The sequence below is a fragment of the Urocitellus parryii genome, chromosome 1 (genome assembly GCF_045843805.1).
Source record: "Urocitellus parryii isolate mUroPar1 chromosome 1, mUroPar1.hap1, whole genome shotgun sequence".
NCBI lineage: Eukaryota > Metazoa > Chordata > Mammalia > Rodentia > Sciuridae > Urocitellus > Urocitellus parryii.
In genome coordinates, this window is record NC_135531.1 from 123,596,208 (window position 1) to 123,611,981 (window position 15,774).

The 15,774-nt window shown below is 32.3% G+C and overlaps 1 protein-coding gene across 1 annotated transcript in view; it reads right to left on the reverse strand.

Annotated features, from left to right (window-relative positions):
• Nucleotides 1-15,774, reverse strand: part of Ythdc2 (YTH N6-methyladenosine RNA binding protein C2) — an 80,972-nt gene that overhangs the window by 38,206 nt on the left and 26,992 nt on the right. Inside the window, 7 exon segments of the mRNA XM_077801286.1 lie at nt 5,359-5,441; nt 7,561-7,641; nt 7,727-7,814; nt 7,895-7,991; nt 8,193-8,371; nt 14,398-14,463; nt 14,872-14,998. Of these exon segments, the coding sequence (XP_077657412.1) occupies nt 5,359-5,441; nt 7,561-7,641; nt 7,727-7,814; nt 7,895-7,991; nt 8,193-8,371; nt 14,398-14,463; nt 14,872-14,998 (721 nt within the window).

A 15,774-nucleotide genomic window follows, 5' to 3' on the forward strand; every position in this document is an offset into this window, starting at 1 on the left:
ATCTCACAGAAAAAAGACATTCACAGACTGAAGGTAAAGGATTGAGAAAAATCACCACTCAGATGGACTACGGAAGCAAGCAGGGGTTTCCATCCTCATATAAAGTACACTTCAAACTAAAAACCTTTATCGTTATCAAAAACTATAAAGAAGGACATTAAATACTGCTCAAGGGAACCATATACCAACAAGATTTAACAATTATAAATATATATGCCCCAAACAATGAGCAGCTATGTTCATCAAACAAACCCTTCTCAAGAGTCAAACAGACCACAACACAATAATTTTGGGTGACTTTAACACACTTCTTTCATTATTAGATAGACCTTTAAAACAAAAGCTGAACAAAGAAATTATAGAACTCAATAATACAATCAATAACTTAGACTTAACTGACATATATAGAATATTCCATCCTTCAATGAGAAAATATACTTTCTTCTCAGCAGCACATGGATCCTTCTCTAAAATAGACCATATACTATGCCACAAAGCAACTCTTAGCAAATGTAAAAAAGTAGAGATACTACCCTGCATTCTATCAGATCATTATGAAATGAAATTAGAAATCAATGATAAAATAAGAAATGAAATCCACCTGGAGACTAAATAATATGTTACTGAATGAACAATGAGTTACAGAGACATCAAAGTGGAGATTAAAAAATTTTTAGAGGTGAATGAGAACACAGATATACATATCAAAATCTCTGGGACACTATGAAAGCAGTTCTAAGAGGAAATTTCATTGCATGGAGTTCATTCCTTAAAAGAAGAAAATGTCAACAAATAAATGACTTAATACTACATCTCAAAGCCCTAGAAAAATAAGAAAAAATTAACACCAAAAGCAGCAGAAGACAGGAAATAATTAAAATCAGAGCTGAAATCAATGAAATTGAAACAAAAGAAACAAATGAAAAAATTGACAGAACAAAAAGTTGGTTCTTTGAAAAAATAAATAAAATTGACAGATCCTTAGCCATGCTAATGATAAGAAGGAGAGAAAACTCAAATCCTAACATACATGATGAAAAAGGAAATATCACAACAGACACTACAGAAATACAGAATATAATTAGAAATTATTTTGAAAACTTGTACTCCAATAAAATAGAAAATAATGAAGGCATCAACGAATTTCTAGACTTATGTAATTTGTCCAAATTGCATCAGGATGATATACACAATTTTAACAGGTCAATTTCAAGTGACAAAATAGCAGACTCATAAAAAGTCTACCAACCAAGAAAAGCCCAGGACTGGACGGATACACAGCAGAGTTCTACAAGACCTTTAGAGAAGAACTAATACCAACACTCTCCAATGTATTTCAGAAAATAGAAAAAGAGGCAGCACTTCCAAATTCATTCTATGAGGCCAATATCACTCTGATTCCAAAAATAGGCAAAGACATCAAAAAAAGAAAACTTCAGACCAATATATCTAATAAACATAGATGCAAAAATTCTCAATAAAATTCTGGCAAATCAAATACAAAAACATATTAATAAGATCTTGTACCATGATCAAGTGGGATTCATCTCAGGGATGCAAGGTTGGTTCAACATACGGAAATCAATAAATGTAATTCATCACATCCATAGACTTAAAGATAAGAATCATATGATCATTTTAATAGATGTAGATAAAGCATTTGAAAAAATACAGCACCCTTTATGTTCAAAACACTAGAAAAACTAGGGATAACAGGAACATATTTCAACATCATAAAGGCTATCTATGCTATTAAGCCCCAGGAAAAACCTCATTCTAAACGGAGGAAAATTGAAGGCATTCCCTCTAAAAACACAGTTCTTGAAACACAGGCAAGAACAATTAGACAAAAGAAATTAAAAGGATACACTTAGGAAACGAAGAACTCGATTTGGCACTATTTGCTGATGATATGATTCTAAACCTAGAAGACCCTAAAAGCTCCACCAGAAAACATCTAGAACTAGTAAATAAATTCAACAAAGTAGCAGGATATAAAATAAACACCCATAAATCAAAGGCATTTCTGTATATCAGTTACAAATCCTCAAAAAGGAAAATGAAAAAACTACCCTATTTTCAATAGTCTCAAAAAAAATAAAATACTTGGGAATCAACTTAATAAAAGAGGTGAAAGATCTACATAATGAAAATTACAGAAACCTAAAGAAAGAAATCAGGGCTGGGGATGTGACTCAAGCAGTAGCACGCTCGCCTGGCATGCATGCGGCCCAGGTTCAATCTTCAGCACCACATACAAACAAAGATATTGTGTCCGCCAAAAATTAAAAATAAATATTAAAATTCTCATATTCTCTCTCTCTCTCTCTCTCTCTCTCTCTCTCTTAAAAAAAAGAAAGAAAGAAATCAAAGAAGACCTTAGAAGATGGAAAGATCTACCTTGCTTTTGGATAGGCAGAATTAATATTATCAAAATGACCATACTTCCAAAAACACTATACAGATTTAATGCAATTCCAATCAAAATTCCAATGACATACCTCATAGAAATAGAAAAAGCAATCATGAAATTCATCTAGAAAAATAAGAGACCCAGAATAGCTAAAGCAATCCTTAGCAGGAAAAGTAAAGCAGGTGGCATCACTATACCAGACCTTAAAACTATACTACAGAGCAATAGTAACAAAAATAACATAATATTGGCACTAAAACAGACTGGTAGATCAATGGTACAGAATAGAGGACACAGAGATTAACCCACAAAACTACAATTATCTTATATTAGACAAAGGTGCTAAGAACATGCATTGGAGAAAAGAGCCTCTTCAACAAATGGTGCTGGGAAAACTAGAAATCTATATGCAACAAAATGTAATTAAACCCCTATCTCTCACTATGCACAAAACTCAACTCAAAATGGATCAAAAACTTAGGAATAAAGCCAGAGACCCTGCATATATGAGAAAAAAAAGTAGGCCCTAATCTTCATCATGTGGGATTAGGCTCCAACTTCTTTAATAAGACTCCTATTGAGCAATAATTAAAATCAAGAATCAATAAATGGGATGGACTCAAACTAAAAAGTTTCTTCTCAGCAAAAGAAACAATCTGTGAAGTGAATAGAGAACCTACATCTTGGGAACAAATCTTTACCCCTCACACATCAGATAGAGCACTAATCTCTAGAGTATATGAAGAACTCAAAAAACTAAACACCAAATAAAAAAAAATAGCCCAATCAATAAATGGACCAAGAACCTGAAGAGACACTTCTCAGAAGATGATGTCAACAAACACATGAAAAAATGTTCATCATCACCAGCAATTAGAGAAATGCAAATCAAAACCACTCTAAGATTTCATCCCACTCCAGTCAGAATGGCAGCTATTATGCATACAAACAACAATAAGTGTTGCCAAGGATGTGGGGGAAAAGGTACACTCATACACTCTTGGTGGGACTGTAAATTGGTGCAGCCAATATGGAAAGCAGTATGGTGATTTCTTGAAAAATGGACCACCATTTGACCCAGCTATCCCTCTCCTCAGTCTATATCCAAAGGACTTAAAATCAACATACTATAGGGACACAGCCACATCAATGTTTATAGCAGCACAATTCACAATAGCTAAACTGTGGAACCAACCTAGATGCCCTTCAATAGATTAATGGATTAAAAAAATGTGGCATATATACACAAAGGAATATTACTCAGCATTAAGAGAATAAAATCATGGCATTTGCAGGTAAATGGATGGAGTTAGAGAAAATAATGCTAAGTAAAGTAAGCCAATCCCAAAAAAACCAAATGTCGAATGTTTTCTTTGATATAAGGAGGCTGATTCATAGTGGGACAGGGAACAGAAGCATGGGAGGAACAGACGAACTCTAGATAGGGCAGAGGGGTTGGAGGGGCAGGGAGGGGGAATGGGGTTTGGAATGTGATGATCATTATTATACAAAGTACACATATGAAGACACAAGTTGGTATGAATTATGAATATACTGTGTATACAACCAGAGATATGAAAAATTGTGCCCTAATATATATGTAATAAGCAACTCAATTCACAACAGCTAAGCTATGGAACTAACTTAACCTAGGTGCCCTTCAATAGATGAATGGATAAAGAAAATGCGGTACATATACGTAATAGAATCTTACTCAGCCATAAACAAGAAAAAATTATGGCATTTGCTGGTAAATGGATGGAACTAGAGACTATCATTCTAAATGAAATAAGTCTATCCCAAAAAACCAAAGGTTAAATTTCTCTCTGATACACAGATGCTAACTCACAATAAGTGGAGGGGGGCTGGAATAGAAGTTCACTGGAATAGACAAAGAGGAAGGAAGGGAAGGAAGGAGGGATTGGAATAAGAAAGACGGTAGAATAAATTGGACATAACTTTCCTATGCTCATACATGAATACATAACCTGTGTAACTCCACATCATTTAGAACCACAAAAATGGGAAGTAATACTCCACATATGTATGATATGTCAAAATACACTGTATTGTCATGTACAACTAAAAATAGGCCAGAGGTATGACTCAGTGGTAGAACACTTGCCTAGCATGCAGGACACCCAGGGCTTGATCCCTAGCATCACAAATAGACAAATCCTCACTCTTAAGAGCCAAAAATCACTAATTGCTATTAATATATTTATCCCAGATTCTTGCATGCATGTGTTGACATATATACATTGATGCGCACATGCACACATACACATATACATATGCACATACACATGCACATGTATATATGAAAACTCATTTCACATAGAAACATAGATCTCTGGCCTTCCTTTTAACAGGTACCCAGCATGACATTGTGTAGCTATAACATAATTTATCTTTTTATTATTACATATAATAGTGTAAAGAATGTTCTTAAATGTACATATTTGCACCCATGTGCAAGCATTATCAGGACAAATTATGAGAAGTGGAATCCATGGTCAAAGGATAGATCCAGTAAACAATTTCAATTTACCTTCTGAAGAAGTCAAATAATCAATAAAATTATGAAATTTTCTCCCATCAATAAATTATGAAGGCCTAGTGGCCCATGTTTTTGCCACTATATTTTGCACTACAAAACATTTTTACCAGTGTCAATCTGATAAGCAAAAGAACCAATTCATTAATTCGCATTATTTTGGCATATATGATGCAATATACAGGGCATACATAATCTTTAAATATAACCTAAATTCAGCTTTTAAAAAATTTTTAAATGGCTAGTTTTGCATTGATAATATACAAATTAAGACTAACAGGAAAACTAACATTTTACAGAAGGTGGAAAATATGTTAAATATAGAATACTTATGAAAATGTTTTCATTTTATAGGTAATTTAATGAATGTACATTAAACACACATTACCTGCCTTTTCGTTGTATGGCACTAGCTTTGGAAATCCACACCATTTTTAACATTGTAACAAAATTCAGTGCATCAAAGGATTTCTGTAATATTTAAATTATCTTTATGTTAAAACATGAAAGGCATTTAAGAGGAAAGAACAAGAAATATTATCACCATATCTTAACATGCCAAGTTTAATTTAATGTTCTCTTCTTGATTACATAACTAGAACAGTACATTGATTGTTAAAAACACAAATGTTCTGGTTAGAAACATTCTAAGGAAAAAGAATAGAAACCAAACTAAACTCAAAAGAGTTATAAAACGTCCCCATTCTGTGTTTTGCTGTTCTGTGCCATAGGTGAATAATGGCAACCAATTCTCATAGGAAACCAAAATTGAAAAAAACTGGTCTATTCTCTTGATCATTTTTCTATCACATTTACATTATAAAGAATAAGAGTGATCTGGTAAAATCATTTTCTGAAATACTTTACAGGGAGCAGATCTTGTGGAATAAAAATAATTAAATCCCAAAGTGAAGAATTTTTAATCCCTCCACTTATCTCTTGCTGAGCTACTAACAATGTTAGCCTATCCTGAATGCTACAAATGAAAAAATAAAAACAGAACCATTACTAACGCCATACTACCTCAAAAAAACAAAAGTGAAAACATGCTGGAAAGAAACACTTTTTTTAATAAAAGAATATATTCATACATAGAACACATACTTCAATCAGTGAATTATGTTTTCCCTTATACAAAAAACTAAAAGAAGTCAGGCATGGTAATACATGTGCCTGTAATTCCAGCAACTTGGCAGGATCACAAGTTCAAGGTCAGCCTCAGAAACCTGTAAGAATCTCAGTAACTTAGTGAAACCCTATCTCAAAATAAAAGGACTGGAAATGTAGCCAGTGTTAAAGCGCCCACTGGGTTCAATTTCCAGCACACAAATAAATTAAAAAAAAAAAACTAAAGTAAATAAAAATGTGTCTCATAGTAGTTTAATTATGGAATATTTAGAAAACATGCTGCTTAGTTTTTAATAAAATGTTTCAATTGTCAATTGAATGTAAAATAATGTATGACACTGACACCACATTTAAACCATGATATACTTCACAAACAATATCTAACAGAATTAATTTCTAAATTTTTCAAGGTCCACTTCATCAACATTTTAGAGTAATAAAATCTGAACTTTTTTGGCTCACCAGAGTTTTAATGATAATATTCACTACTGTTCTATTACAAAAAAAAAAAACTCACCTTCCTTTATAATATACAACTATAATGACTATGACAATATTCTATAAGAAAATTTTATTCTCTGTATGATAGTTCTAAAAGCTACATGAAAACCATTAAATGTTTTCGCATAAAAAATGATGACTTATATCCACTAGACAAACATGTTTCCTTACCACAACATGAATAATATCTCCTCCCTTGGAAAATTAATTACCTCTACCACTTTTATTTGTTCAGTGAATGGATCCACTATGTGTTAGGAGCACTGAAAATTGCTAGGCATTCCAGTACCAAAAGGAATAAATATTACCCTTTATTTATATCAGGGGTTGGAAAAGGGCAAAGAGCCAAGGAGTAAATGCTTTAGGTTCTGAGATGGTCTTTGCTGCAATTACTCAAATGTCATCACAGTTATGAAAGCAGCTATATCCAACAGGTAAAAGAGTAGATGAAACTTTTTACAAAAGCAAGTAATAAGTCTAATTTGACTGCTGGTAATTGTTAAGTCCAAGTTTATGTGGTTTTGGTTTTTGGTTTTTTTTTTTTTTATTCTTCCATCAGGTCCTCTTGAACCAAGTTATCATCTGAATATCTACTAATATGTAAGGCACTGGAGATACAGCAGTGAATAAGAGGCACATGGTCCATGAGCACATATAGGAAGAAAACAGAAAATATGTAATAGAATTCCCATACTGCAGAAAATTTTCACCATAACTAGCCAAACTTTTAACTTTCTTTCTGTATTTAGTGAGTTGAAGCTAAACTCTTTGTCTAATTTGTTGAAATAACAAAACATCCTACGTACTGATTTTAAGTAAAATACTCATTTTAGTGAAATCAGCATTTACCATTTTAAATTCATCTAGAAATAAATGTTTCCACTAAAGTGAATTCTGCTTATATAAGCATTTCTTGGAATGGAACTTCATTTAAGTAAAAATGCAACTTGTCCAAACATACCTCTTTCACCTTTCCAGAATCAATAACAAAGACAACGTCATTGACTGTGATGCTGGTTTCAGCAATATTGGTGGAAAGGATCTGAAATAAGATATTATTTTATAATTAATACGAAAACAGAAAAATGACTGAAAAAAATGGAAAAATAAGATTTTATGAAGCTTACTATTTTTCGAACACCTGCAGGTGGGTTTTTTAATACTTTCTTTTGATCAGATGTTTGCATATTTGAATGAAGCATAAAAACTTGATATCTGTTGACAATCGAAAGAGAAAATACACTATAGTCCCTGTCTGTTATTTTAAGCAACAAATAGAAAGTTTAAAATTTTACCTATGTGTATTGTCAGCGAACCGCTTGTCATCAAACAGGATACGATCTCTCAGTCCAACAATTTCATCATATCCAGGTAGAAAAATTAATACCGCACCTGAAAGAAGAATATTTTTCAATATTGATCTTGTGAAATCAGAGACAATCAACAACTAAGAAACTACATCACACATTTTCAAGTACTAGTAAATGATCATAATATGATAATTTTCATTTTTACTATTAATGCAATTATATAAAATTTTGTACAACTAGCATTAATTTTTAAATTCATTTCTTTTAGAAGATACTTATTTACCAGCATCACAACTATGGCAGATATTATATAGAAGATGCATGATTAAATCCAAGTCTACTTTTTCATCATCAAAACTATGATGATAAGCTTTCAGGAGCTCTCTGTCTTCTGCACTGAGGTCACTTCCATTTGTTTGAACCAGAGAACTTTCATCCAGATTTCCAAATTCCAGAGAAGCACTAAAACAACAACAACAACAAAAAGCTGATTCCCATTATGTCCTTCAAATTTCCAATATATCCTAAGGAAGAGAGCTGACACTTACTGTACCAACTTTACAGTAAGTAAAAAATTAAACATATAATTCATGTTTTGGTTTCAAGCACATTTGTTCAAAGCAAAATTTGACAAGAAGTGCCTTTAGAAAATCAAACTCTGAAGACATTTCTCCAGAGGACAAAAAAATGACCTATAAGCACATGAAAAAATGTTCAATGTCATTTGTCATCAGGGAAATACAAACCAAAACCACAGAGATACCACTTCACATCCAGTAGGATAGCTATCATCAAAAATACAAAAAGTAAATATTAGAAAAGGTATATAAAGATCAGAACCCAGGGCTGGAATTGTGGCTCAGCAATAGGGCACTCGCCTAGCATGGGTGAGGTCCTGGGTTTGATCTAAGCACCACATAAAAATAAATAAATAAATTAAAGATATTGTATACAATTACAACTGAAAAATAAATATTTTTTTAAAAACTTAGAACCCTCCTACATTCCTGGCATATATGTATTATGGTGCACCAACTCTGAAAAACAATGTGGCAGTTCTTCAAAACATTAAACAGAGTTACCATATGCCCCAGTAATTCTACTCCATTTCACAAAAGAAATGGAAAAATAAATCCATATATATCTGTCAATTAAAAAACTGTAGACAAATATTCAGACCAGAATTATTCACAGTGGTCTAAAAGTGGAAAGAACCCAAATGTTCAACAGTTGACAATTGAATATACTCTGAAATATCCACAGAATGGAATATTATTCAGTAATAAAAAGAATGCTACAACATGGATAAACCTTGAAAAGATTATGCAAAGTGAAGACAATTACTAAAAACCAATATCAGGTGATTCCATTCATATGAAATGTCTACAATGGACAAATCTATAGAAACATTAAGTAGATCAGTGATTATCCTAAGCTGGAAGTGTTGGGGGGAAAATAGGCAGTGACTGTTAACAGGCACAAGTTTCTATCTGTGGTTATGAAACTGTTCTAAAATTGATTGTAGTGATGACTACATAAGTCTGTGAACATACATAAGTCTGTGAACATAAAAAAAATCACTGAATTGTACCCTTAAATAGATGAATTATAATCATATGTGAATTATCTCATTAAAAATTAAAAACTTGTCCTGGGGTTGCAGCTCAGTGGTAGAGCGCTTGCCTAGCATGTGTGAGGCACTGGGTTTGATTCTCAGCACTGTATATAAATAAATAAATAAATAATAAAGTCCATAACATCTAAAACACTAAAAAAAATTAAAAACTTTTAGTCATCATTTATATTTTATTAACACATTGCTTCTAATAAATAATATTCTAATGAACTGTCCACATTAGAAAGAAATTCTGTAGGTAATTTTATACAAAAAGCAGGTTAATTATGTTATTTTTCAAGAGCTCAGAATCAGTATAAATTACTGAAATCACTTGTCTTCTCATCCTATTATGTAAAAATATAAACTACTGTCATCAGTAATAACTATCAATAGAATTTCTAGGAAGTTCAATTCAACTCAATCTCAAAGAGCTTAGCAAAAAAATTATAAGACTGTTTTCAATGAGAATAATATTAAAGGGGCTGGGGTTGTGGCTCAATGGTAGAATGCTTGCCTAGCAAGCATGAGGCACTGGATTTGAGCCTCAGCACCACATAAATATAAAATATTGTGTCCACCTAAAAAATAAATATTTTTTTAAAAAGAATAACATTATACAACTTTATAACTCCAGTATCTTGAATTTTATTCAAGTTCTATTTTAAATATTCTATTTTATTGTTTCTTACTTTTTAACGGGTTAATGAAGAAAACATGTTATTTATTTAAAGATATAAACTTTAGCTATCACTAACAAAATTCTGTAAGTATAATTTTTTTTTTCAGTACTGGGGATTGAACCCAGGGGTGCTCTGCCACTGAGCTACATCCCTGGCTCTTTTTCTTTCTTTATTTCAAGACAGGGCTGGCCTCAAATTTGTAATTCTTCTGCCTCAGCCTCCTGAGTAACTGGGATTATAGGCTAGTACCACCATGCCTGGCATACATTTTAATTGATAATGTCATGGTCTATAGGATTAAAAAAAAAAAAAGCCCAGCTGGTCAAGACATAGTATTATCCAGATAATTGCTTTGTTTTGTAATCTGTAATTTGGTAATCTATTGTGTCTAGAATACTTAACAACATAAGAATATCTAGAACATTCAAAGTAGTACTACTAAAAGGATTACACATTCTAGGAACTATGTATTTAAACGGCAATAAAACGTACTTCATCAGAATTAACATTTGGACCTATCAAGAATTTTGAGACTCTGTAACCTATATTATCAATTTATGAAATATAAACAACAAATATTTTCCTACTTCAAACATTTACTTATAATGCCTGAGACATCTACAGAATTAATCACAAAAACCCAAGTCGAATGAATCATTTATATATTCTTAAATGGCAGATTTTTTACTCTATTTTAACTTCAGACTCTATATTTTTTTTCCATTTTAAGACTCAGAGGTTGAAAACAAATAGAAACTATCAATGTATTATAATGTATTATACAATGTATTGTTTCCTTTAAATATCTAAAAATATAAATAATTTATCTAGTTATCTAATTTAAACTTATCTCAAATCCCTAATAAAAGATTAGGGGCTAGAGACAGAGCTCAGTGGTAGACTGCTTGAGGTCCAATCCTCAACACTGACCAAAAAAAAATAATAATAATAATAATAATTAAACTGGTTACATAGGATTTTTAAAGTATCTGAATTGCCCTTCTGATTTTTCATTTTTAAAAATAATATATATTCACAATATTAATACACAAATAATTTCATAAAAGTTACAACAAAAACCATAATCACACAAGCCTTAGTCATACTACCTAGGAACATTTTCAATTGTTTTAGTCATTTTTTGTATTTACTGTCCCATTTCTAAGTAATATGTACTTTCTTTTACTGATTAACAATTTAATCATTATCTGTGAACCTCTAACTAATTAAAGATGAGGTTACCATCTCACTTCCATAAACTTTCCATATACTCCAATACTTACAATTTTCCTCAGCTCTTCATTCAGCCTTGAGTTTACTATGACTATGTAAACATTACCTACTGCTGAGCCAAACAATACTCTTTACTTTTGACCTTTTTACTTTTCCCAGGGAAATTAATTTTATTTGCTTAGCTTTATGTGAACTTGACCACTAATTCTTCTCAAATTTTCCAAAAGATTTGTAAAGCTTCTTAATATACTCAAATATATTAGTTGATTATTTTTTCCTCTCAGATAACACCCTCCTGGAGCCCGCCATCTTCTGTTCCTATGGGACTAGGCCTGCTGGACAATTGTTGTCCTCACACTCTTCTGTACCAATACCAAACCTTTCCTTTCACCTAACCTCTGTGTTGGATCTACTATATTTTCCTGTCATTTTTTGTTTGTTTTATTTGTTTTACCTCTTTTTTATGGAGCACACCTTCTAACAGTTTCCTGATAAAGGGTACAGAGAATAAATTTTCGTATCTTGTTCTACAATTCTCCATCTTTTATATCTTCTTCCTACTTTTTAGTAATTTTCTCAACTTCATCTTAATTTTTTCTATCACATATTTAAATGAACTCCTTCTTGTTTTTTCATTCATTCAATAAATATTCACTAATCAAACAGTATATCAGGCACTTTTCCTGAACAAATGAAATAAGACATTTACTAATTTCTAGTGGAAAGAAGCTAAAGATAATAAACCAACAAAAAGAATAAATAAGCAAATTATTTAATATATTGAAGAATAATAGGTTCTATGAACAAGAGAAAAAAGAAAAAGCAGAAAAGGTTAAAAAAAATGAAGTGCAAGGGGGCAAGCTGCAATGTTAGGGTAAATTTGGGTAAGCCTCATAAAAATGAACTGTAAACAAAGATTTGTGTCCTATTCCTTTTTTATAGCACACTACTTTTGTTTCATGAAAGCAACAATAGAAGAACTGTATTCTTCTGTGTAAGTACCAGGCATTAACCAATTATGTCACTGAAGCATTTGAAATACTATAATCTTCTATTAATAGAAAAATTATAGTTTTGTTTTTGTAAGTTTTTTTTCTGAACACTGATGCTTAGTTTCATCTAAGTTCCAGAGGTTATTGTGCTAATGTAAATCTGTCTTATTTCTCTGGTTTATGAGTACTTTCCTCTCAAAAGTCTAGTGATCAGTCTTTGGAAGTCTGTTCATTTTAAAAGAGTAAAGCACCAAAAAAACTACAAGTACACAAGTAGAGATTACAGAGTCATTTGATTTAAAGATGGTCATTTCATTGAAGAAACACTTAAGCTCTTATAAATCTCAACATTTTCTCTAGTCTTTGGTCTATTTTTCCAAGAAAGAATTGTCAAGTTTTCTGCCAAAGAACATATATACTTCAGACAGGAAAAAGTGACAGTGATGATATGGGAAAGGAGTAGATGGTATTTCAACTATCAGTCTATGAACTTTCACTTAAACCCCTTTGTTGTTTGATACCTTGCCCTCACTTTCTTATTGTACCTGGTAACCCAAAGTCTAAAGCTTCTATGGCTAATTTTCAATAATCTTAAGTTCAAAGCCTCTCTGGCTTAATTTTATTTAATAAACCTCCCATTTCCAGCCAAGGTGTATCATTTGGCGGCAGAAAAGAATGTGATCTGGAGCTCTAAAATGTTCATTAGAAAATATGTCACCCAGTTCTGGTGTATGTATGTATGTATTTATTTATTTGTTAGTTCTTCTTTCATTGCTTCATTCAAAGAAGTTTGTCTCTCACTGACTGGCTGAGATTTCTTAATTCTGCTAATTCAATTATCACTAATCAATCAGCTACCTGGCATCCATAAATTTTTAACATCCTCCATCAGTTGTTGCATCCTCTCAGTCTCTTCAACTTTATCATTCTACACCTTTCATATTCCTTTATTGTTATTTTAATAAGGAAAATTCAGAGATAAATACATGTGTTCTGTCTACTATGTTCAAATGGAAATCTCCTTTCTAATTTTTTAAGTAAAATAAAAAATAAGATATTATAATACAATATTGTGTGTGTGTGTGTGAGATTTTTTCCCATTTTTTTAATTGGTGTATTATAATTGTACATAACTAAGCCTGATCTTAAGCAAGTTCCTTAACTTTTCCAGGCTTTGGTTTTCTCATCCATAAAATAAGGACAATAAGGAGCTGGGGCTGGGGCAAAGCGGTAGCTCATTTGCCTGGCATGTGTGAGGCACTGGGTTCGGTTCTCAGCACCACATATAAATAAATAAAATAAAGATCTATCAGCAACTAAAAAAAATATTTTTAAAAAAAGGGGGGTTGGGGTTCTGGCTCAGCAGTAGAACACTCACTCGCCTAGCATGTGAGGCCCTGGGTTCAATCTTCAGCATAAAAATAAATAAAATAAAGGTATTGCATCCAACTATAACTAAAAAATAAATATTAAAAAAATAATAAGAACAATAAGAACAAGTACCTATCTCTAAGGGTTATTTTGCAGATTATATACAAGAACTATGCTCAGTGGCAAGCACCCCATGTGGCGTGAGCCCTCAATGCAGGATGAACCCTGAGTGCGGGGGGAGCGATTACTGAATGTGGGCGAACACCTAATGTGGGCTTGACATACCCCACAGGGTGAGCACCCAGTGCAGGAAGATCTGGTGAACCCCCAACACCATTCAGTTCATATTAACCATTATACAGGGAATCAGTTTGCCAGGAGGTAGCTTTCCCCACCACTGACAGCTCTTAATAGTATAACCTCTTATCAGCAACTTTAATAAGTCAGAAAAAAATTTTCTTATAACCACAGAAAAAAATTATATGGATAAGAAAGACTATAAATAGCCTACATTTATATATTCTATGATTTACATAGCTAGGTAGTTTTTAAAAAGAAGGCAAGGTTAATTTTTAAAATAGTATAAGGTTTTACCTGTAAGATTCTAGAAGATCCACAATTTCAGTCTGCCCAAAGTGTTTAGCCCAATCTAAAGCCATCCTGTCAAAATTCAAAGATATTAGACTAAGACAGAAAAATAATTTGTTCTCAAAATTATAAAACTATTCACTCAAAATTATATATTTATCCACTAGAAATGTATTAACAATTATAACTCAACCTTGGAGGGTTTTTTTCCTTTTGATGGTACTGAGGATTAAACCCAGGGGTGCTTCAAAACTGAGATACATCATACATACTCAGCTCTTTTTTATTTTGAGACCAGGTCTCACTGAGATGCCAAGGCTAGCCTCAAATTTGTGATCTTCCCATCTCAGCCTCCCAAGTAACTAGGATTACACCCACTTTACAATTGTTTACAATTTAAAAACAAACATAAGAATAAAAAAAAAAAAAGATATGTGCAGCTACACAAAGACAGAAAGAATGGATGTAATCTAAAATTACCAGCCATTTGATGCTTTACTATGGACATTGGCTCCCATGCTAATTAACTGCTCTACTTGACTCGTAAAACCTCGTCCTGCAGCAACCATCAGAGCTGTTGCACTGGTTTCACTATGTCTGTAATCAACTAAAAGAAGAAAAGGAAAAATGAAATTGTTAAATTTACAAAATATTTTAAAATATTTTGTTTTTTAAATTTAAGTGGCAGAATTGACATGTTCCTTCACTTTATTTAATACATTATATAAGCCTCAAATCACATCATCCAAGGAAATCTGCTAGTGATAAGCCCTAATATAAACAGGATGGAATAGTGTCAGTTTTAAGGTAGAAGGAATGATGGCTATTAAACTGTTTAAAGCTCACCTATATAATTAAAACAGAAAAGGAAAGTTACTAACTAGTCAAACCCTCAATCATCTTAAATCTATATATTGCTTTGATCATCAAATGACAAGATATACTTAAAGAATTAAAAAGTTAATCCTCAGGCTGGGGATGTGGCTCAAGCGGTAGTGCTTGCCTGGCATACACAGGGCGCTGGACTCGATCCTCAGCACCACATAAAAATAAAGATGTTGCGCCCACTAAAAACTAAAAAATAAATATTAAAAAATTCTCTCTTTAAAAAAAAAAGTTAATCCTCATTAGTGACTGATAATAAATGATTAAAAGCTTCAAGCAAAGTCCATGACAATTTTTTTGTTGGTTTTGCTTTTAATCCCCCTTATTCAAGACTACTATTTCCCAAAACACTTAATAAGAATGTTTTAACCCATTTGCTATTGCTATAACTACAGAGACTGAGAGCTTCAACCTGAGACTCAGGAATTTTTAGAGGAAAGAGGTTTATTTAGCTCACGGTTCTGGAGGTACAAGAACATGGTACCCGCATCTGTACAG